At 51.2% G+C, this 22378-nt stretch overlaps 3 protein-coding genes across 5 annotated transcripts in view; 1 reads left to right on the forward strand and 2 right to left on the reverse strand.

Annotated features, from left to right (window-relative positions):
• Nucleotides 1-94: 94 nt before the first annotated feature.
• NEU4 (neuraminidase 4) lies at nt 95-5826 on the forward strand. 3 transcript variants are annotated; one of them, XM_074546913.1, is made up of 4 exons: nt 95-634; nt 1633-1841; nt 2957-3212; nt 3980-5826. In XM_074546913.1, the coding sequence occupies exons 2-4, from the start codon at nt 1641-1643 to the stop codon at nt 4981-4983; spliced, it is 1461 nt and encodes a 486-aa protein (XP_074403014.1). In that variant the 5' UTR covers nt 95-634; nt 1633-1640; the 3' UTR covers nt 4984-5826. The 3 variants fall into 3 exon arrangements, with proteins under 3 accessions (XP_074403014.1, XP_074403012.1, XP_074403013.1); XM_074546911.1 differs by having other exon boundaries at nt 96-634; nt 1615-1841; XM_074546912.1 differs by lacking the exon at nt 95-634 and having other exon boundaries at nt 641-1841.
• On the reverse strand, nt 5524-13624 carry TM4SF19 (transmembrane 4 L six family member 19). Its single transcript, XM_074546914.1, has 4 exons — nt 9228-13624; nt 9026-9094; nt 8116-8300; nt 5524-7468 (listed from the first exon to the last, which is right to left on the reverse strand). Exons 1-4 carry the CDS (start codon nt 9402-9404, stop codon nt 7282-7284), a joined length of 618 nt encoding a protein of 205 aa, XP_074403015.1. The 5' UTR covers nt 9405-13624; the 3' UTR covers nt 5524-7281.
• A 141-nt stretch (nt 13625-13765) lies between these two features.
• Nucleotides 13766-22378, reverse strand: part of UBXN7 (UBX domain protein 7) — a 28567-nt gene continuing 19954 nt past the window's right edge. Inside the window, exons 8-11 of the mRNA XM_074546910.1 lie at nt 21993-22120; nt 20607-21000; nt 20103-20182; nt 13766-18550 (exon numbers count right to left, since the gene is read on the reverse strand). Coding sequence (XP_074403011.1) covers nt 18389-18550; nt 20103-20182; nt 20607-21000; nt 21993-22120 — 764 coding nt within the window. The 3' untranslated portion in view covers nt 13766-18388. The remainder of the gene's footprint in view (nt 18551-20102; nt 20183-20606; nt 21001-21992; nt 22121-22378) is intronic.

Below are 22378 nucleotides of genomic sequence, written 5' to 3' on the forward strand. Positions count from 1 at the left end.
GAAGGCTGGGGGTCCTGGGAGGGCTGGGGATCCTGGAAAGGCTGGGAGGGCTGGGGATCCTGGGAAGATTGGGGGTCCTGGGAGGGCTGGGGCTCCACAGAAGGATGGGGATCCTGGGAGGGCTGAGGTTCCTGGGAAGTTTGTGGATTCTGTGGTGCAGGAGGTCCTGACAGGGCTGGGGATCCACAGACGGCTGGGGGTCCTGGGAGGGCTGGGGCTCCACGGAAGATTGGGGGTCCTGGCAGGGCTGAGCCCCTCTGTCCCGCCCCTCCCGGGCTGGGGAGCTCACAGTGGGGTGCGCTGTGGTGAGCGTGGGCTGGAGCCCCTGGACAGCGCAGTGTGGCCTCTCCCAGCCTGCAGGAGGGGGGAAACTGAGGCAGGAGATGCCATGGCTGCCCTGGGTTCCCCTCGGGGCTCCGGGCAGGGTGTCTGGGCAGCCTCGGGGCCCCGCTCCGGCCATAAGGGCTCCTTTGTGCGCCGCTGCTGAGTCAGGGATTGGAGCGGGGAGCCCCGTGACCAGCGGAGGGGGGACCCTGCGGGACAGGGGGGCCGAGCAGGGAGGGCACAGCTCTGCCCAGAGCCGGCGTCACTCCGTGGTGGGACACAGAGGGGACACGCAGCTGAGCGGGACACGGTGAGTGACATCGCTTTCTCGGGGGGTTGAATCAGCAAAAGCTCCTGATGGAACCACAGGTGACAGCTCCAGCTGAGCCTGGGGTGGATGCCATCTCCTTCTGTGGTGCTAGTCTCCAGGGAAATGTAGGGATATCTAAGCAGGGCACAGCTGACCTGCCCCTGAAGGAAGGGCTTTGGGGACAGCTCTCACCCGGTGCCACAGGGACAGCCCAGCTGGGACCCCCTGTCCGTGCTGAGCAGCTCAGGGTCCCCCCACAGAGGAGGGGGAACAAGGGCTCAGCTGGGTTGCTTGCAGGAACACCCCTGACCCTGTCACGATGAGCCCGGGCTGCTCCGGGGTCTCCTCTGTGGGCTCTGCCATCCCAATGCATGGAGCTGCAGGGCTCACCCTGCTCTCTGCTCACTGGCCTTGATTTCCCAGACAGCCATCTTAAAGATCAAATTCATTTGTTTCATTTATTTTGGGGTTCCCAGCTCAGCCTCCTTGCCGGCACCCTGACCCATCTCTGAGCTGTGGTGACTCGCCAGCACACACTCAGCCCCTTTCCACCCCATCCCTGCTCCCGGGGGGCTGCCCCGACCCCAGCCCACCAAATAAACCCCAAACCCTTCCTAGGACAGCCCCACACCCCTGGCCGTGCCCAGCTATCGCTATGGGACAGGAAAGAACACAAGCACACACTGCTGCTCTCAAGGTGAAGGAAAAAAAGGAAGTTTATTTTCCGACTCCAACATTTACAGTTTTCCAAGAGTGACAGTGGATTGGAGGGTGACAGTGCCACCTCTCCAATGACACTGGACAAACCAACAGTCCATCAACTTTCTCCTCCTCCATAAAGGAATGCAAAACGATGAGCTATTTACAGATAGTGTGTGAGAAAGTCCGCTACAGGAATGTTAACATTAGAAAGCTTAGAAAAGCTTAGAAAATCTTAGCAAATCATCAACCTCTCCCCCCGCCTTCATCCATCATCCCAGCGCATCCTTGTGCTGCAGCCGCTGCCATGGGCTCCCGGCACTTCCCGGCGCGCACCGTGCTGTTCGAGAGGGAGTCCAGCGGGGTCACGTACCGAGTGCCCGCCCTGCTCTACCTGCCCTGCGGCTCCAAGCTGCTGGCCTTCGCCGAGGAGCGCCTCAGCGCCGACGATGCCCACGCCAACCTGCTGGTGCTGCGCCGCGGCTCCATCTACGGCACCTTCGTGGAGGTGGGACACGGTGTGCCAGCCTGGGGACACGATGGGGATGTCCCCATGGCATGGTGTGGCACAGCAGGCTCTGGAGACAGCCACATGGGGAGGGAAGATGGCTCTGGGGCTGTCCCCATCGCCTGGTGCGCCACAGCCACACAGGGAGGGAGCATGGCTGGGTGGAATCACAAGGTCACCGGTTGGTTTTGGTTGGAAGGATCTCAAACGACATCTCATTCCATGCCCTGCCATGGGCAGGAACACCTTCATTATCCCAGGTTGCTCCAATCCCCATCCAATAAGGATCTCTGCTGGTCACAGTGACTCTGAGATACGTACAAGTCTCTTTTTCCCAGCCTGGCAATCATAAGGAGTCAGGATTCTTCTGTTCTCATTCTCAAGGTTGTTTATTATTTCTTATGTATAGCATTCTTTCTCTGACCCACTGAGGTATGTCTGGCAGGTTGGGTTGAGGCACTCTGCCCACCTCAGAGGTGATGTTATCATTTTATACTAAAAACTAGGTGTAAAATATTTACAATTACTTCCCAATACCTATCACCTATGTTAACCTATGTCAAAACTTTTAGATTTGTTTTGAGCGTCTACTCAAAACAAATCTAAAAGTGCCAGCATCACCTGGAATATTTACAATAACTTCCCAATACCCTATCACCTATGTTAGACAGTGAGTTTCTACCTTAAACCAGTCTAAAAGTGCCAGCATCACTTGGAACATAGAGGTTAGGAAGAAGAAGGAAGGACAGGGTATGCCCAAATTCCTGCATCTTGGGACCCTGAGCCCCCATTCTAAAAACCTCAAAAATCTATTTTTCACCCTGTGACAAACTAACTATTATGACAAACTAACTATTATTCTACTTAAGCTCTCTTGCCTTGTAATTCTTCATATAAAGGTGGTAATTTACTCCATGGGTCAAAATCGAAGTCACAGAAGTCTTGGTCTCTGTGCCAAGGTCTGGGTCTCGAGTCCTCCAGGGCAGTCCAAGGAATTTCCTGGGTTCCAACAATCCAACCCAGCTGGGATTGTTCAGGGATGGGGCAGCCACAGCTCTGGGATGGTCCTTACCCCTGTGTGTCCTCTCCTCCTCCTCCTCCTGCTCCGTGGGCAGTGGGAAGACATGCGTGTGCTGGAGACGGCCACGCTGCAGCACCACCGCTCCATGAACCCCTGCCCGCTCTACGACGAGTTCACGGGCACCCTCTTCCTCTTCTTCATCACGGTGCTGGGCAGGACGCCCGAAGCCTACCAGATTGTCACCGGCCAGAACGTCACCCGCCTGTGCTGTGTCACCAGCGCTGACCAGGGCCTGAGCTGGAGCATGGCCACAGACCTGACACAGCAGGTCATCGGGGCCACCATCAAAGGTACCCAGCTGGGGGAGAGGGGATGTGACCGTGTTCACAGGGGTCTGAGGGTGAGGGAAGAGATGAGGGTCTGACTCCATGTTTCAGAAGGCTGATTTATTATTTTATAATATATATTATATTAAAACTATACTAAAAGAAGAGAAGAAAGGATTTCATCACAAGGCTAGCTAAGAATAGAAAAAGAAGGAATGATAACAAAGGCTTGTGGCTCCGACAGAGAGTCTGAGCCAGCTGATTGTGATTGGCCATTAATTAGAAACAACCACATGAGACCAATCCCAGATGCACCTGTTGCATTCCACAGCAGCAGATAATCAATGTTTACATTTCGTTCCTGAAGCCTCTCAGCTTCTCAGGAGGCAAAATCCTAAGGAAAGGATTTTCCATAAAAGATGCCTGCGACAAGGGGACAGCAGCCAGCACGGGGCTGGCCCTGGCTTTTGCTCTCCTGGATCCAGCAGTGACATTGCTGGGGGTGACTTTGACACAGCAATCCCACAAGCTTCCAAATAGGTGGAGGAGGAACTCAAGCAGAGGGGGTTGGAGAAGGGATGGAGGGAGTGTCCATATCAGTTACTGGGAGTGGAGAGAAGATGGAGGGGCATGTGTGGGGACAGATAGGCAGCACTGGGCTCTGTTGCCATCCTACTGCACCACTTGAGAGGAAGCCCCCGGGGACCCTCCCATGCTGGGCATGGCAGGGCACCGTGGTGGTCGCTCTTTACCCCACCCCACCTTCACCCCACGCCATCTCCCCTCCCCAGACTGGGCGACGTTCGCGCTGGGCCCCGGGCACGGCATCCAGCTGCGCTCGGGCCGGCTGCTGGTGCCCGCCTACAGCTACCATATCGACTGCAAGCAGTGCTTCGGGCAGCTCTGCAAGACCACCCCGCACTCCTTCGCCTTCTACAGCGACGACCACGGCCGCGCCTGGCGCTTCGGCGAGTTCATCCCCAACCTGCAGTCGGGCGAGTGCCAGCTGGTGTCGGTGGATGAGGAGGACGGATCCAACGTGCTCTACTGCAACGCCCGCAGCCCGCTGGGCTTCAGGGTGCAGGCGCTGAGCACGGATGACGGGGCCGTGTTCCACGGGGGGCAGCTGGTGCAGCGGCTGGTGGAGCCGCCCCACGGCTGTCACGGCAGCGTCATCGGCTTCCCCGCACCGCTCGTGTACGTCCCCGCTGCCTCCCGGGACACCGGGGTGCCCTCCCGGGGCTCGGGGTGCCGGCTGCTCCCCGGGGCGCTCCGTGGGTTTGGGCACCCGCACACCCAACAGGCAGGATGTGCTGAGCTGCCCGCTGAGGCCCATGAGCATTGTGCCACCCCAGGGCAGCACGGTGATGCCCACAGTGTCACCTCGGTGCGGGGGGACCCTGCAGCCACCCCCAGCCCCACTCCCTTCTTCCAAGCGCCCACGTGGATCCTGTACTCGCACCCCACCAGCCCCATGTCGCGGGTGAACATGGGCGTCCACCTGAGCACCTTCCCCAGGGACGCCGAGAGCTGGACGGAGCCCTGGGTCATCTACGAGGGCCCGAGCGCCTACTCGGACCTGGCGTGCCTGCAGCTGCCGCAGCGGGACGCGCCCCTGGCCGGCGGCACCGCCACCGCCTTCGCCTGCCTCTACGAGAACGGCGTGAGGAGTCCCTACGAGCAGATCTCCTTCAGCATGTTCACGCTGCACGACGTGCTCCAGAACATCCCCCTGACAGCCGCTGCTCCCCCGCGGGGGAAGAGAAAGAGGAGGAGGAGCTGCTTCATCTCCTAGAGCCCGCCCAGGGCAGCTCCCACCATCGCCACCCTGGAGCATCAGCCCTCGGCTGGGTCCTGCCGCCGTCCAGCACGGCCACAGCACACGGAGGTGTGTCGCTGTCCCCTCAATGGGGTTTGTCTCACTTTTATTGCTGTTTTTTAAATTCTATTTTGGGTGGGGAGGCTTTTGCCCCCAGCTCTGGTGGTGTTCACAGAGGTCTCAGGACGAGGGAAGAGATGAGAATCTTGACTCCATGTTTCAGAAGGCTGATTTATTATTTTATTATATATATTATATTAAAATATAATTATATATTAAAACTGTACTAAAAGGATAGAAGAAAGAAAATGAATGATAATAAAATCTTGTGACTGTCTAGAGAGTCCGAGCCAGCTGACTGTGACTGGCCATTAATTAAAAACAACTGCATGGATCAATCACAGATCCACCTGTTGCATTCCGCAGCAGTAGATAATCATTGTTTACATTTCATTTCTGAGGCCTCTCAGCTTCTCAGGAGGAAAAATCCTAGCAAAAGGATTTTTCATAAAATACGTTTGTGACACCCAGCCCAGCCTCAGGCTCCTCTCCAAGCAGGAGCCACCTCTGGAAACAAATATTGGGGGGCAGCAGCAGCCGTGCAGGGGGAGGCAGCCATGGGTTTGGGTTGGGGTTGGGGTAGAGTTCTGTTCCTTCATTGTAGCTGGGATGGGGCTGGGTTTTGTATTTGGGCTGATGATAAAGAAACATTTGTATTGCATTTCTGTCTGTCTGGGATTTTAGTGATTTTTCTTTGTTATTTTCCTTTTCATTACAATTTATTATTATTATTTCAATTATTAAAGTGTTTTTATGGCAACCCAGGAAATGTCTCACATTTACCCCTTTGATTCTCTCCCCCTCTCACAGCATGGGGGTGAGTGGCTGGGTGGTGCTCAGGTGCCAGCTGGAGTTCAGCGACCCCAATGGCCCAGTTGGTGTTTTGTTGCTCTGGGATTTGGGTTTTTAATGTGCCAGGGCCATCAGGCCTCTACTCTGACCCTTGTCAGCCCATCAGGCCCATGGTGGGTGCTGTAAGGTTTGGGAAGGGGCTGAGCACAGGAGTGGGGTCCTGCCCTGGGGAACGAGCAGCAGCTGCTCCTGACACTTGTGTGTGGTGAAATTTGGGGGTTACACCTCAATTCCTGCTCTGCGTCCCCCAGCACAGCTCCATCCGAGTGCCCAGCTCAGCTCCTCAGGCTCCTCCACCTGCCCTGTGCAGGTGACAAACACCAACTCAGCTGCTCTAAACATGAACTGATTAACAAAACTGCCCTAATTAACAAAACTGATTAACAGGAGCATCCAGCTCTTCAGTCTGTGACACCACCATGCCTCATTTTCCACCAGGGTGGGTGGAGGCTGGCAAGTGACAGACAACGTGTAGAATAGAAACTTTCAGTTCCCTTGAAGTTGCAAAATAGAACTTAAAGACTAACTAGCAAGTGAGATGAAAGGGTGTAAAAGTTGGCACAGAGGATGCTAAACACATCTGGAACCACTGGAGAAACAGGTAATGAGGAACACAGTGACTTTTGTGGCCAAGTTATGTAACAAGAAACAGCAGTGCCCTGAGAGAGGTTCAAGGCAAGGCCACAGCACTGGGGCGCTGAGTAGAACCAGCAGACACCCCTGCAGACAAACCTCTAGGATCAAAAATCCCTTCCAGGAAGGGATGGAGGCACTGGTTGTGGGCAAAGTGCTGTTTCTGTGTTCTCTAGGAGGCCCCTTGTAATGAACCTGTCTGACCATGGTGGAACAAACCCTGCAGTGAAGCCCCACAGCACACATTTGGTTAGGGAGATATCCTGTGTGTGTCCAGCTCTGGGATTAGGAGGGCCTGCTCTCTAATGCTCCAAATTATGTCAGGAAATTGCTTCTCTGCCTTTCAGTATCTCGAGGTTCTCATCCTTTCAGTTCTTCTCCTTTCAGAATCACAAGGAGTGGCCGAGGCAGCTGCTTGCTCCCTCCATCCCTTACCAGCCCAGTCCCAACCCCAAAGGCCACCAGCCCCAAGGGAGGGGACACAGCCCAGGCCAGGGATGTGCACAGGAGCAGCCCTTGGCTCCTCATCCCCACCAGCTGCTCCAGCCCAGGGATGTCCATCCATCCATCCATCCATCCATCCATCCATCCATCCATCCATCCATCCATCCATCCCCTGGGGCTCTGTCCGTCTCACACTGGGCTGGTGTCACAGCTCCTGCTGCGCCCTCAGTGCCAGCAGCCAGGGACACCCGGGGTGGCACCTCCTCCTGGCAGTGCCACCGGGCCCTACTTGCCCTCACAGGAGCCGCAGAGGCAGCCCAGGAGCCCGTTGAGGATCTGGAGCAGCGCCAGCAGCATCTCGGCGGCGCTGACGAGCAGCAGGAGCGAGAACAGCGCCACGTGCCAGGCCACGATGCCCTCGGGCTCCAGGCAGGTGCTCCAGGCGCTCCGGTTGTACAGGTAGTTCTCAGCCCTGGGTGACAGCAAGGGGACAAGGTTCTCTAGGATCCACAAAACATCCCCCAGACATCCCACCCTTCACCCGGAGGATGGGCAGAATAAAAGCTTAGAAGAAAAAAAAGCAAGGAGCGGGTAAGCAAAAGAATGGTTAGAAGAACCATGTGTACTCACGTGTGTGAATCTAAAAAGAGGATTATTTTGACAGGAGGGAAAGAAACCTATACAATGACTAATTCTGCCATCTCTCTGAAAATTGACCAGACCACTGGAAGCAAAAACATGCAAGCTCATGTCAAGATGTTCCAGTGCAAAAACACTGGAATAAAACATTACCCATGGGTTCAGATATGATGAAATGTTGGTAAGAGTTTGAAATAAAAAAATGGGAGCAGTGGGGTTCAAAGAGTGAATACAAAGGGGTGATTCCACTTCATAATAAACAAACAGTGCTGCAACTTCTTATTTGAGTTCTGTTCTGTTACCTGACATTAGCATTACTGCAGCTGGGAGGTGGGAGGGTGATGAAGATGGAAAGCAGCACACAGAAACCCATGGAAGGTGAGGATTCCTTGGACTACCAGGGTCCTGCATACCCCACCCCCTGCATTAACCCACTTAATTAGCAATGAATTAACGAGGCAGCAGCGGTTCAGCCCTCACCTGGCGCCAGCCCCCAGGTCGATGGGGTCCAGGAATGGGTATCCCCAGAGGGCGGCGTGCCCGGGCCCCAGCGCGGTGCTGTTGTACAGGCAGAGCGGGCCCGTGCTCAGCCCCACCCCGCAGAGCACGAAGCAGGCGGCGGAGCCCAGCAGCGCCAGCTTGGAGAGCAGCACGGACAGCAGAGCCTGCGGGGGGACACACAGACACAGCTCAGCTTGTCTGGCACGGGGAACGGCCCTGCCCAGCTGTGCCTGGGGATGGAGCGACCGCTTGGATGGCAGCGACCTGCAGAGCCCATCCCGGCACGCCCTGGAGCCCTGTGCCTGGGGAGGGGACACCCTGCCATAGGGGACACCCTGCCATGCCACCCTGCCATAAGGGACACCCTGCCATGGCACCCTGCCATAGGGCCACTGGAGAGCAACTCCCTGCCTCAGGATGTGCTGTGGGACAGGGGCGCTCCACATCCCACCGTGGCACCTGAGAAAGGGTCTGTGCCCAGCACAGGAGAGGGGGACCCGACACAACCCACCGGGGGCCGGGGACGTCAGGAGGATCCCTGCCCTGTCCCAGGTGGGGCCAGAGGAGGATCCCTGCTTGTTCCACGGCTGGATCATGGCGCAGGAGGATTCCTGCCCTGTCCCACCGCGGTTCTATGGCACAGGAGGATCCCGGCCTTGTCCCAGCCTGGGGCCATGGCAGAGGAGGGTCTCTGGGCCAGGTGGGGCCATGGAAGGGGAGGATCCCTGTCCTGTCCCAGATGGGGCTATGGCAGAGCAGGATCCCTGTCCTGTCCCATGGCACAGAAGGCTCCGTGCCCTGTCCCACCGTGGAGGAGCTGCCTCCCGGCCCCATCCCCGCTCGTTCCCGGCCCCATCCCCGCTGGTCCATCCCGGCTCCCTTGGCTTACGCTGTGGCGGCCGGAGCAGCCGGGGCGCTGCCAGCCCAGCGCCGTCACCTGGATCGCTGCAAGCAGCACCTGCGGGGACAGAACCGGAGCTGGGGGACCAAGGGGAGCAGCCTGCCCCGCTCCATGCCCCGGCCCCGCTCCATTCCCCTGCCCCTCTCCATCCCCCGTCCCGTGGGAAGGGCGCGGTGCCCGCGGTACTCACGGCGATGCCGCCGCCCCAGAGCCCCGGCAGAGCGCGGGCGTGGCGGCCCAGGTGTCCCTGCAGCAGGTACCGGGATGCTCCGCCCGGGAACAGCAGCAGGATGCTGGCCAGCACGGACAGCGTGCCCAGCACCAGCAGGCACGGCCCCACGATCCGGCTGCACTTCCCCACGCACATGGCTGTCCTGTGAGGGCACGGGGAGGAAGAGGAGGAGGAGAGGAAGGGGCTGCGTTTGGCCCTGCAGTGCCCCGAGGGTTCCCCACCCCGAGCCCATCTCGCTGTGGGTGGGTGGGAGCTGCTGGGTTGTGCTTTAGGTGTCAGCCCACCCTGCTGGCACTGCCCCTACTTGGGGCAATTCCCAATGGAAATTCTATTATTTCTTTGCCAAATTGCCACTAGTGTTCCTACACCAAACCCCAAAACCTGTGTGGCTTTCCCAAATGTGTCCCAGCTCCTGGCAGAGGGAGATGGCGGTTTATTTTCTTTAAGGCCCCTTCCAACCAAACCCAGTCTGAGATTGTGTGGAAATGTTACTGCAGGGAGCCCAGCACCCAGCACAGCTCAGCTTGGCTTTCAGGGTTTACAACGAGCAGGAGGGAGCCAGGAAAGAGGCAAAACCCTTGTACAAGAATTTGTGAAAGCACATTGGTCTCCAATCAAATCTGACAGCAATTCCATCCCTATCCCTGCCAGAGATCTCAGTATGAAACTGATTAAATTTAATTAAGAAAACATTATTAATTATCCTCTAGTTCCACTGGCATGGAAGTTATGAGTTATTAAGTTATGAGTTTATGTAGAAAGCACCTGCCCATCTCCAGGTGCTACCTTGTCCAAAATTGCCTTTCCTCTGCACCTACAAGGCCCTTTTTGTACAGGATGTCCTTTGGTCACTCTGGCACTGCTGAAAACAGCATGGTTTGCTGCTGTCCTGGCTCCCAGCTGCTCTCTACCCTGAGTTCTCTTGGCTTGAAGTTGGGTTCATGCATTTTCCCCTTTCCTGCTCGATTGCAGCCCATTTTGCACAGGTTCCCAGCTCAGGCTGTTTCTTGCCAAGGCTTTGCAAAGCAGCAGTGGCTGTGGCAGCGTGGTTGGCTCTGTGGAAGAGCTCCCAGCCCCTCCTGCAGGCCCCAGGGCCAGGGAGGAGCCCAGGGCAGCACATCCAGCCCTGGCACAGCCCCAGGGGCTGGGGGACACCAGTCCAGGGGATCTGCTCAGGACCAGCCCCAGCAGGGCACTGGGGAGGGCTGAGCATGGAGGGACAGGGCTCTGAGACACCTGAGGGGAACCATCAGCTCCACACATCTTAAAATCCCATCTCTCTTGATTTCCACCCTCCCTGCCTTGGTTACAGGGAATTTAGGGCCTCTTTCCCCCCTTCAATCCCTGCCTGCAGTCCAGGGGTTGTGTGTGGCTGTTTCCTGCCCTGTGCCAAGTCCCACCTCCCCTCCACCTTCTGGAACAGCTCCAGCTCCTCTGAGCTCACGGCCTGGGCTCTCACCTTTCTGCTCCTCTCCCTTCCACCTCTCCAAGCACTCTCCTTCCCCTCCAGCACTGCTGCCCTCTCCCTGGGCATGGCAGGAGCCTCTTTCCCCTGGGAATCTCCCAGGGAATGCTGTCCCTTCCAAACACCCCTTGAGCACGCAGCTCTCAGCCAGCACAGACAAACCCCAAGTGCAGGGGAGGCAGAGCCAAAAGTGCAGGTGCTCCTGCGTCCATCTGGACAGCAGGTTGGTCCTGTGTCCTTCTGCCAGCCCAGCCCCATCACCACAAGCACAGAGAGATTCCAGCAGAGCCCAGGGAGCTTCTCCCCCCTTCCCAGCTTACCTGGAGTGATGTCTCTCAGAGCAGCAGTGTCCAGCCCTGCTGAGCCCTGTCCCATCACCCTATTTATGTGACTGTTTATGACACCTCAGCCCCCAAGGGCCGCCCACCAGGGCATGACCCTCTGGCCATGTCCCCATCCCAGGGAAGGATGAGTGGCTGCATGAGCCAGCCTCTGCCTCGCTCTTCCCCATTTCAGAATTTACCCTGCAGGGCTCACCCAAAACAGGCACACCCTCAGATTTTAAGGCTTCTACCACTGCCTCAACCGCTGCCTGAATATTGAACATTGTTACTCCTGTTGGGATAATGCTTTCCTCTCTAATATTCAATAAAAGCTACAGAATAAACATTCCCTTGTGTTAACTGGCTCCCACCTCCCACCCTTTGCTCCTCACAGGTGTCTCAGCTTTTCCTCAGGTGCTGAGTGCATCCCCACCACGTGTGTCTCATGCCTTGGTGATGAGATTGAGACAGGGAGGTTATTTCTGGGTATCTGCATTATTATAAATCATCAGATATCATCATTTACTATCTGCCATGGCTGGCAGTTAACATGCAACAGGGAAACTCCAATTCCCACAGAGGTCAGGAACAGGATCAGGAGAACATCAATGATCTCTGTGTCTGAGAAAAGGAGTCAGGGAAACAACAGCACCAAAAAATGGCAAAAATGGGGCAGTTTTGTTGACAGGAGGAGGAGCTGCAGGGTTTTTTTGGCAGAGGAGTTGCAGATGGCACAAGCAAAGAGAAGAATGGCTCATGGGCTGTGCAGGCAGAACCTTCTCAAAGAGTTTTGGGAGCCCTCCAAGAGCCCCATGGGAAAAGATGAATGGGTGAGGCTGCGTTACAGCAGGCAATTCCATTCCTCTTGCAAAAATAAACTGAGGAGCAGGTTATCAGACAGTCCCTGTGAAAGGAAAATCAGAGTTGGCACCAGGAGAGGAATTCCCATTTTAGTCACAGAATCTCAGCATAGTCTGAGAGGGGAGGGACCCAGCAGGATCATGGAGCCAACTCTGAATTGAGTGGCCCATGCAGGGATTGAAGCTGAGACCTTGGCATTCCTTGGCACTGGGCTCAAGCACCTGAGTTGATCTTAGGCTATTTGATCCATAAATAAGACAAATCAGTCTCCAAAATGAAGACAGACATTTATCCAGGCATGCAGGATAAGCAAAGTCTGAGTTTTCCTTCCTCTCTTTTTCTCACTTTGAAAGAGGGGAACCCATTTTTCACTCTGCTGGAAGAAAACGTTTTGCAACCTCATCCTGTGCCTTTCCTACGTCACAGCAGAGTGAGGCTCTCAGCACACACATGATCTGCTCCATCACCCACAGAAAACCCCACGCCAGGAAGTGTGAAGCATCCAGCTGACACTCCTCCCTGCCCTGCTGATCTTTTCCTTATAAGAACAATCCTCACGGAAGGGTAATTTTAGCCCTGCACGTGAGGAGCTGGGTGCTTGCCTTTCTCACACCAGAGTTCAGCTGGGAAAGTGTCAGCACAGCGATGAATTTGCTGCCAAGTCACCCAGTCCTGGTGCAGCCTGGACCCACCTAACAATTCCAGCTTGGCCAGGGGCTCCTGCTGGTTCCTCAGAGCTGAGGAGGAGCCTTCACCTTCCTTCCCCATGCCCTTTGCCTCCCCAGGCTCCCCCAGGGCTGGGGAATCTGCACAGCAGGCTGTGTGTCAAGAGTGGTTTGGCTTCAAGGAGAGCCAAAGAGACTGAGGTGAGTCTGGCCTGGTGAGAGGGAAATGTTCTGTGCCAAAGCAGCTCCTGGATGGAAGATGTTCAGCACCCCTCTGGCTCTCCCCTCCTTATCACCTGCAAATCTTTTTTGCCACTACTCAGCCTTAGACAAAGCCCTGCAGGGTGTTTGTGGCTAAAACTGACTGAGGAAACACCAACACAATGCTGGACAATATTCCTTTTAGGGCTTAGAAATGGCACCGGAATTTACAGTTCAGATAAACCAACACCATGAAAAGTTGGAAGTTTACAGAAAGGAAAAATAGGTAAATGAAACCAAGAGGTATTTTGATTTTGAGGTATCCCTGCAGTTCCTTGATCTTCAGACTGATGTAAAAAGATTCCTGACTCAATTGGAACTGGAAATATTCTCCTAGGCTGTGTGAAGAGTTCAGGGTTTTCCAGCTACAAGACCATGGCCATGGCTGAGCTCCACAATGGAGACCTACCTACAGTCAGGAACATGAGGATGACCCAAAACTGATTTCTTAATTTCTGTTTCTCCACTGTACCTGCCAAGTCCTGGTCCAGAAGGGCCCCTGCTCCTCAGCATTTCATGCCAGGCCACAACAGAAATGTCCAAGGAGCTCAAACTCAATTGCACAAGTCAGAGGCTCTGCCTTGCCACCACCTGTACCAGGAGTTCAGAATATAAAACTTCATTTCCTCTGCTCTTCCATTGGGAAGGATGGAAAATCCTAGCCCTGCCTCTTTTTATTAGTTTTCATACAGATATTTTTCCTGTCAAGGTGCTGTAAGTTTGTCTCACTTCAAGATTTTCTATCCTCTACAACAGCCTGAAGCTTTCCTGGGCAGTGCTGTCATCAAGTTTCTAATCCTTCTAGCCCAGTATCTTTAAGGAAAAACTCAGGAACTCCACAAATAACACAGGGACAGACTTCCATTAGAACTAAACCAACAAATAAACCCCAACCCCAAAAAACCAAGAGCTGAAGAAAGCTACTGAAAACAGTTTGTTTTATTTCCAGGATCAAATATTACAATAGGACATTTACATATATTTATAAAAAATGCAGCAGTTGTGTATATAGATCAGAGGTTTCCTTGAGTTTGGTCCCTCCCAGCACAGTGAGCTGAAAACTTCCAAATTAATCCTCTCCCTCCTCCCATGTGAAGTTGCCATCATTGAATAAACTGAACATTGTGAAAAGCTGTCCCTTAGAAACTGGATGTTCCCCAGTTCCAGCAAACAGCCTCATTTTTAAAAAACCTGTCTAGAGTCTGGTGTCTCTGAGCTGAGTTTTACCCAGATGTAAAATAGCACCTCATCCCCTGCTCCACACACAGTTTCAGCTCCACACCTTCAGTGTGGGCACCATTTCACAAGAGTTCCAAAGTGGCTTTTCCCTGCACTGCAGACACTCCCAGTGATCTGTCAGTGACCAAATCCCCAATTTCTGCCCTCCCTCCCAGGGTGCCCATGGAACACAGGGCAGGTCGAGGCACTGCTGGCAGGTGCAGCAGTCTCTGGGTGTAAATAGATAAATATGGCTCTGTTTGCTGGGACTGCACAGACACCAAGCATCCCAAGGACAAGAGGAGACAGGAAAAAAAGTCAGCACAGAAAGGGCATCCATTAACCTGACCAACTCCCAGGCCTGTGGGTGCTTCCAACAATGCAGCCAGCACAGGGCCCAGCATCAGTTTGTGCTGTCTTTGAAACAGGAGCTGATCCACTTATAGAAAATCACTTGTGAAAATAAATAAATAGAAAGGGTGAGGGAGAGCAGAGGCTGGATTTGAGCCTGTGGGAACAGCCAGACAGGGCACAGCCAGTCCTTAAGGACAGAGACTTTGTCCTTCAGCCACCTGAAGCACATCTCTGCCACCCCTTCTCCTCTTGGAACACCTGCTTTATCAACTTCACTAAACCAGAAGAAAATAGTGACATCTAGTACAAACTAAAAAGGAATAAAAATGAAGTGATGAGGCCCTGAAATGATACAGATCTTCCCACTCACATGGACATTCCAACACAGGTCCCTATGTTCATATTTCATTTTTATGTGGTTTACCAGAAAACCACCATGTTTCAAGCATCTCTGCAGTGTTTACAACCTGACAAACAGCCCAAAATACTGCCCTGTCCCCAAAAGAAAACTGGTTTTAATTTAGCCCTTGTTGCTTGAGTCCCAGTTGCTCTGACAGGAACAGGAATTTGAGACCCTTCAGCAGAGAGGTTGAGTTACTAAAACCTGCACCAAACCCAGTTTTTCTGCAAAGGTACAACCGCAGCAGCAGTGCCAGGGCAAGCTGAGTGTACAAATCAGCTCTGAAGGACGTGGGCCCTGTGAAACACAAGCTGGACAAAGGAGAGGTGTCACTTCCCCTACCAGTGAGGAGAAGGACAGGGAGCTCTGGGAAGAGCTGATGGAAAATTCCTGTTTAGATCTACTCTGGAATAATGGTACATCTGGATGCTTTTTACAGACAACTGTATTTTACAAAGCCACCTGCAGATCCTGGACATTCCTCTAAGATCAGTGGTGTTAAATGAAGTGATTTACCAGGAAAAGCAATGCACTGCAGTCCATGAATGTCAGAAATCATAAAAGTCACAGAATTTTGTTCAAATCCTAAAGGAAATAACAAAAGTATGGCCAGAAATATTTGGCCCAGCCTCTACCTGCCCTTTTCAGGTCAGTGGGGAATGCTGTGAGGTTGAGGCTGGTCAATCAGCTTGACTTAAGAGCACATAGCCTCAGAAAAATCCAAAATCCTCCTGTGGGCATCTGAAATGGGAAGTAAATGTGTCAGCTGCACCTGGCAGGGAAAGCCAGAGCTTGTTCCCCCTCCTGTTCCAGGATCCTGGCTGTGACCAAATGGGATTTGTTTTACATCCCAAAAGAAAGCTGTGTTAGATGAAGAGCACAGGCAAAGGAACATCAGCAGCAGCAGCAAGGAGCTCCAGCTTCAAACAAAAGAGCCCTGACAGTTCTCACTCAGGAAAACCTGCACTGCCCACATGCACTGCTGCTGCTCTTGCAGCAAATCCTGACCCAGTGACACCCACAGGAAGCCACAAACCACAGCTTTTGAAGGATTGGCTTCCTCTGTCCTTCACAGCTCAACATTTTATTTCCCAATCCATTTTAACACATTTTTTCCAGCAAAGGCAATCTGAGCTTCAGATTTCACATCTAGAAATGACTCTGTAAACATTGCCCAACCCATCACCTTCACTGCCATGAGCTGTCCTGTCCTAGGCAGGACTTGATTCGTGTTTTCAACCACATTCCTCTCAAGGGATGAAGAGATGAAGGGGTTGTGTCCTGGTTGGGGCAGTTTCTCATCAGCTTTCAGCCCCCACAGCACAGCTGATGTGTGGCACTGGCTTTGTTTGGGTTGGGAAGGAGAAAGAGAGAGGAATGAACAAAGAGAAGAGCCACACGCAGGGGTATGTATTCCTTAAAATTTGTTTTCTCTGTTTCTTGCTCTCAAAGCAAAGCAAAAGAAAGGTGATAGAAAAAAAATACCACACTGAAACAGATAGAAAAACTCCAACCCAGTTTCCTGGAACAGAACAAACTCCTAGAAACCACGAGAAAATGCCATTTTCAGTGTAAATGTTCAACTTCCCAATCTTCTTTTCCCTGTTTTTGCAATTCCTGGTCTCATCACAGAGCTCAGCCCAGCCCCACACACAGGAGCAGGCCCAGGAGGGGCCTGGGAGGGAAAGTGCCAATAAATCACACCTGGTTCTTGTTATTCCAACCAGACAGCTGGAGCTGCTTTGGAAGCTTTAGGATTACAGGGAAATGTGAGTTTGGGGTCTGGATGTGCAGGAACTAAAGGATCCTTCAGTTCAGAGGTGCCACTGCTGCTTCACAGGCCAAACACAAAACTCCCCCTCACCTCCCCATGCTGGGAGCAGCCTCCACACCTGGGGGTCTTTACAAACCAAAGATGACATCTGGTGTCCCATCAACCACTGATCAGGAAACTGAGATGAAAATCTGCTTTCCTGACACTACATCCTGCAGCAGAAAGGGAAATCAACTTCTACAATTGCATGATTACATGTCAAAGCTCAATTAGGAGCAGGAGACAGCTGTGAGTTGAAGTTTTCATGGGGAATGCCAGACATTTTCTGTGATTTCTTGCATTTAAAGGTTCCAAAGTACAGATGCTAGCATGAAATCAAAGGCAAAATATCTTGAAAAACTGGAAAATGTTAATTTCTGACTACTAAAGTCTTTAACAAAGACAATCATCTGAGAGAGGCAGAAAAAATCAGCAGTTATGCCAGGTCCCATGTGCCTTCTCCTCAGTGATTGAGGACCATGTTAAACTGAGTTTTTAGCTGTAAATACACAAATCCACCACACTGTGCTGAGGCCTGTGCCACTTAACTCCTGTCCCACCTGCTGAAACACCAACTGGCCAAGAGCTCCACCAGAAAAATCCAAAATCCTTCTGAAGGATGACATTCTGGTGGAGACACTGGAGGAAAAGCAGGGCACTGACTTGTGTGCCAGCCTCCAGAGCTGAAAGGAAAGCCTGCACCAAGGAGCAGCTTTCCATGCAGCCCTCCAAATTTAGAGGTAAGTGACAGTAGATGAACATGGAAACAGAACAAAAACCATCCCAGGGAATTCAAGCCACCAGGCTGGGAAGTGTTTTATGATGCATTAATTGATGCTCAGTGCTGTCAGTGCTGTAAGACCCCTGTGAAGACACTCACTCCTAGAAAAAGAGGAAAAAAGCCAACTGACTGTCAGGTCTCTGTGGCAGGTGTTTTCAGAGAATCCAAAACCTTTACAGTACCCTTGTTATTTGCAAAATCCTGAGAGCAATAAGGAGACACTTGGAGGATGCAGGGAAGGGAGCATGGATAACCCACCCACCCCACAAAGGAGCTGGTTCTGCTCCAGCACTGGACTCACAGCTTTCCCTCTGGGCCAAGCAGTCAATCCCACATGGAGCTCAGTTGGATTTATGGGGGATTGGTTGTTTTTTTTACTATGTCCACTGGCAATTTAAAGCAGGAGGAAAACATGCAGGCAATCTAGAAGCCTTTGAATTAGGTGGAGCAGAGCATTTTAGCACAGCTCAACCCAACTCCTTTCCAAAACCAGAGAAGGCTGGAAGGTTAATGGAGACCTTTTGTGTAGGGAATCCAAACAAAGGAAAGACTGTCCTGAAGGTTATGCCCTCTCCTTACAGAGAGATGCCTCCATGCCTCATCACACACTCTTTTCAAAAATAAATTAAACAAAACAGATTTAAGAATAGCAGCGAGAAGGGTTTGTGTATTATGGCCAACTCCAAGCTCCAGCATGCTGGATACACAGATCACTGTTTTACTTTATTCCAGGAAAGCAGAGGAAAGATGTTCTTCCCAATGCTCTCTGCAGCTGAGGAAGAAAATAAAACTCTGAGCACTCTCATTTGGTCACTAGAGAGGGAGAAGGGAGGGAGAGAGAGGAGGAGGGAGAAGGAAGGGCCAGTCAGCTGCCTGATTCCAGCACTGCAATCCCACGACCCTTAACTGCATATTTAACCACTCTTGTCCCAGGCAAAGAGGAGAGGGAGGAAGGCTGGGAGAACTCAGGCCACAGTGCTAATTCCTTTCCTGCACAAAGACAGTCTCTTGAGGACACAGGCCTGCCTCCTGTAACGTGATCTCATAGTCCAGGTGGGAGAGTTTCCTCCTGGGGAAGTTGGTGAGCAGTTCAAAGCGCTCGTTGGGGTATCCTTTGGACTGGACGTGCTTCACAAGAGCCTGGGGACAAAGGAAGGCAAACCACTGTCACAGAAGTCAGAATGGGAAAAAAATTCCTGTTTTCCTTTTAAAAGTGTCACCATTTCTTTTTTTTTGCTTGAGGGGAAGAAAGGACATCATGGTAATACTGGAAGCATAAGCACCTCATGGGAATAATGTATGTAAAGCAACCAGTGCTTCATCAATAACAACACAATGATTAAAAATAAAACATTTTTTTATGTTTTATATCAATAGTTAAAACTGATCAGTATCATCAGTTAAAACTCCTGAAGTGCAACTGTCTCCTTAAGCAACTTCTTTTGCTAGTTCTGGCCAGCTTTAAAATGGAAGCAACTAAAGGCTGAAAAAAGTCAGCCTGGAAATGATGTTCACAAAGAAACACCTGAGACTCAATCTGGATCTGACTGAAAGGCTGCAGAAGATCACATGAGATGAGCACAAATGCTGCTTGCTCAGCTCTGCAACCAAGAGATGTCTTTACCCACAAACCTTGACTCAGCTAAATTCCTCTGCTGACTCTAGAGCAGAAGGGAAATCATATGTTGAGATAAATTTCCTTTAACTTCCACAGTCAAAACCAAAAGCCAGGGTTTATTTCAATTTAACACTTTTGTACTGCCTAAATGAATTGCTTAAGTATTCACAAGTGCTACATGTCTAATAATATACGCAAATTTACTTAACAAGCTGCATTCAAAAGGCAGTCAAGCTTTTTTTCCCTTTTATTTTCAAGCAGGAGAGTCAAGGATGAGAACATGGGCTGAGGACACTGTGCATTCCTAGAGTTGCTGGCTAGGCAATAGTCCCATTTTCTGTCAGAGACAGGACACTTTTCTGCCAAAACTACACAAATCCTTCTGATGAGGTGTGCCTTTGCCTTCCCTATGACTCCAGCTGTTAGGCTGACTACATTTAAATTTAAATGAGCTTAACTGGCCACTGTCTCCTGAAAACTCATGGCAAACAGGAGCACAGTAACTTCTTTACACTCTGCTCCCTGGAATATTCTGATGGAAATGCCATTCACATGGACTTCTCCAAGGTAAGGAGTCCAAAGCACAGTTGAGACACATCTGAGGCACAGTAATTGACCAAAATTCTACCTCCCATGCAAAACCACCACATCCTGTAATAAATTTGTTTTGGGAGAACTTCCTCCAAAGTCTGCTCCAACATCCACGTCCAGAAGGGAGGGTGGAAGTATGATGGGAGAGATGGAGAATGAGGAGTTCTACTTTTAGAAACAAAGCCCCAGAAATGAGAAAGCTGAGAGCATTTTATGGTAATTAACAATTAATGCAAAAAAGCCATTTAGAGTCATTTTATAATGGAAATGAGCAGCATGGGGATTGAGGAAGACACTGGAGTGCACACAAAACCCAAGCTGCAGAGGAGACACTCAGAGCCAGTGTTACCAGAGAGGAATGGCATGAAATACAGTGCAGGCATTCCCTGGATACACCTCTCCCACCTGATTCCAACAGTGTCTGAAATTCTCCAGTTTCATCTTTCCTCTACTCAGACAAGGATTCCCATTAAGGCCACTCACCAGCAGTTTAGCTTGTTCAGGCAGTGAAACTTGTTCCCTCTTTCCATCTGGATACCTCAGCATCAGCTGTGCCTTTGGTCCTACACAAAGGAATTTATCACAAGTTAACACCAGGGCAGCTGAGCTGAGCTCCTGGGTAGATTTTAGGTGGGACAGCACAGCAGGGTGAGGGACTGGGGACAAACACAAGGTTCCAGGCTGTGGAGATAAATTTTTATCACAAGACTCTTCCAAAGCAGCAGTGACTGAGCCCAGGCAGTGCCCAGAGCAGCTGTGTTACACCAGAGTGGACTTTACTCCTGGGCAGGACCTCAGTCAGGGAAGCCAGAGGGCTCTGCAGGCTGGGGCACTGCTGTGCTGCTCTTGGATCACTCACACATCTGCTGGCAAGGAGGCAGGAAATCAGAAGGGATTTTTAAAAGAAGGGATGAAACCAGGCTTGGCAGCCTATGAACAGTTTCAGGCAAAAAAGGCCCAACAAAAGCAATAAAAAGGGGCACTTACCATTCACGTCCAGGCCCCGGAAGGTGCTTTCAGGCTTGTCAGGTGACTCCTCCAGAGCCCCTGCATCGATGCAGGGCAGGACTCTGTGGTTTGATGTTGTCCCAGGCTCAGTCCTTGCAGAGGGCTCAGGCTGAGGCCTCCGGCTCTCCTCTTTTTTACACCCCAAGTCCTTGTGTGGAGACTTCCTCAGCTTGGCTGGAATCTCTGTCTCCTCCTCCTCCTCAGAGCCACAAACAGAAATAAACTCTTCGCTTCCAGAAAAAAGCTCTGACTCCGACTCCTCATCCGACCTGCTCTCCTGCTTGGCCTGGGAGGAATCAAAATGGGTCTCCTGCAGGGAGGCTCTGATGGCAGCTTCCAGCTGGCTGTCCTCACTGGCATCGATGAGACTCTCCTGTGGGATGCACACAACATGTCACCATCATATTTTCTGAAAATACGACAGTGACATTTCTCTTTGCCCAGGATTCTTCTCCTGGGAAGCTGAGAAGCCTCAGAGAGAAATTAAAACAACAATTATCTGATTGCTTCTCCTGTGTTTGCTGCTTTGGAATGTGGTTTGGAGATTGTTTACCAACTGGTCCTTGTTTGATTGGTTTCATGTGAATTGTTTTAACTTAATGACCAATCACCATCAGCTGTGTTGGACTCTGGAGAAGAGTCACGAGTTTTCATTATCATTCTTGTTAAGCCTTGCGTCTGTATAATTTCTCTATTCTTTAGTATAGTTTTAGTATAGCGTAATGTAATATAATGTAATGTAATATAATGTAATGTAATATAATGTAATGTAATATAATATAATATAATATAATATAATATAATATAATATAATATAATATAATATAATATAATATAATATAATTTTAATATATGAATACTATAATTAGAATCTATTAATAAGATATTACTAATATATTAATAATATGATAATATAACATAATATAATAATATCACATATCATATCACATATCATATATCATATCTAATAAATTAGACTTCTAAGAACATGGAATTAGATTCTCAATTCCTCTTTTGTCCCAGGGACCCTGCAAATTCAACAACACACACTGCCTGCAAACATGCACTGAAAACCAAAAGGACATCAGTCTTCCAGAAGGGAAGGCACTTAGCCTGTCAGGAACGCACAGCATGCTGTAATTACTCAGTGGCTTCTCCTTGGAGTTCTGCATGGAGTAATCAATATTCCCTTCACACTCTGACTGCTAAATCCAAACCAAGTGCCAAAAGCACAAGCAGTGACCCCGGGAGAAGGCATTCCCTGGCACGCTGAGTTTCTGCACAAACTCCTTGAGTGTGTCTGGGAAATCAGGAGAGGTGGACAAGGCCAGGTCAGAGTGCTGCTGCAGGGAGCCCCACACTTACAGAGCGGGAGCATTTCTGGGGAGGGCTGCTGGAGTGGCCGTCCAGCTGGCCGTGCTCGCTCAGGAACCCGGTCACTTGGTCCAGGAAAGAAGTCACATCCAACTGGTGCCACTCCACGAGCTTCTGGCCTGGGGAACAAAAGGTGCCATCAAACAAAATGTCAGGAAAACGCTGCAGTTGAGTGGTCAAATGTGAAGAATGTGTATTTTATGATTGGCTTTTTGGAAATATTAAAATGAATATTACATGCATTACGTTAGGATATTATGCTGTATTAATTCTCTTAAGTAGAGTGTTAAATATAGTTTTAGTTAAAACATAATGATAAAATAGAAACTATGCTACGTAAGATACTTTTTTGAAAAGAGAGGAATGAGGTATTCCCA

Source organism: Zonotrichia albicollis, chromosome 9 (assembly GCF_047830755.1).
Source record: "Zonotrichia albicollis isolate bZonAlb1 chromosome 9, bZonAlb1.hap1, whole genome shotgun sequence".
Classification (NCBI taxonomy): Eukaryota; Metazoa; Chordata; class Aves; order Passeriformes; family Passerellidae; genus Zonotrichia; species Zonotrichia albicollis.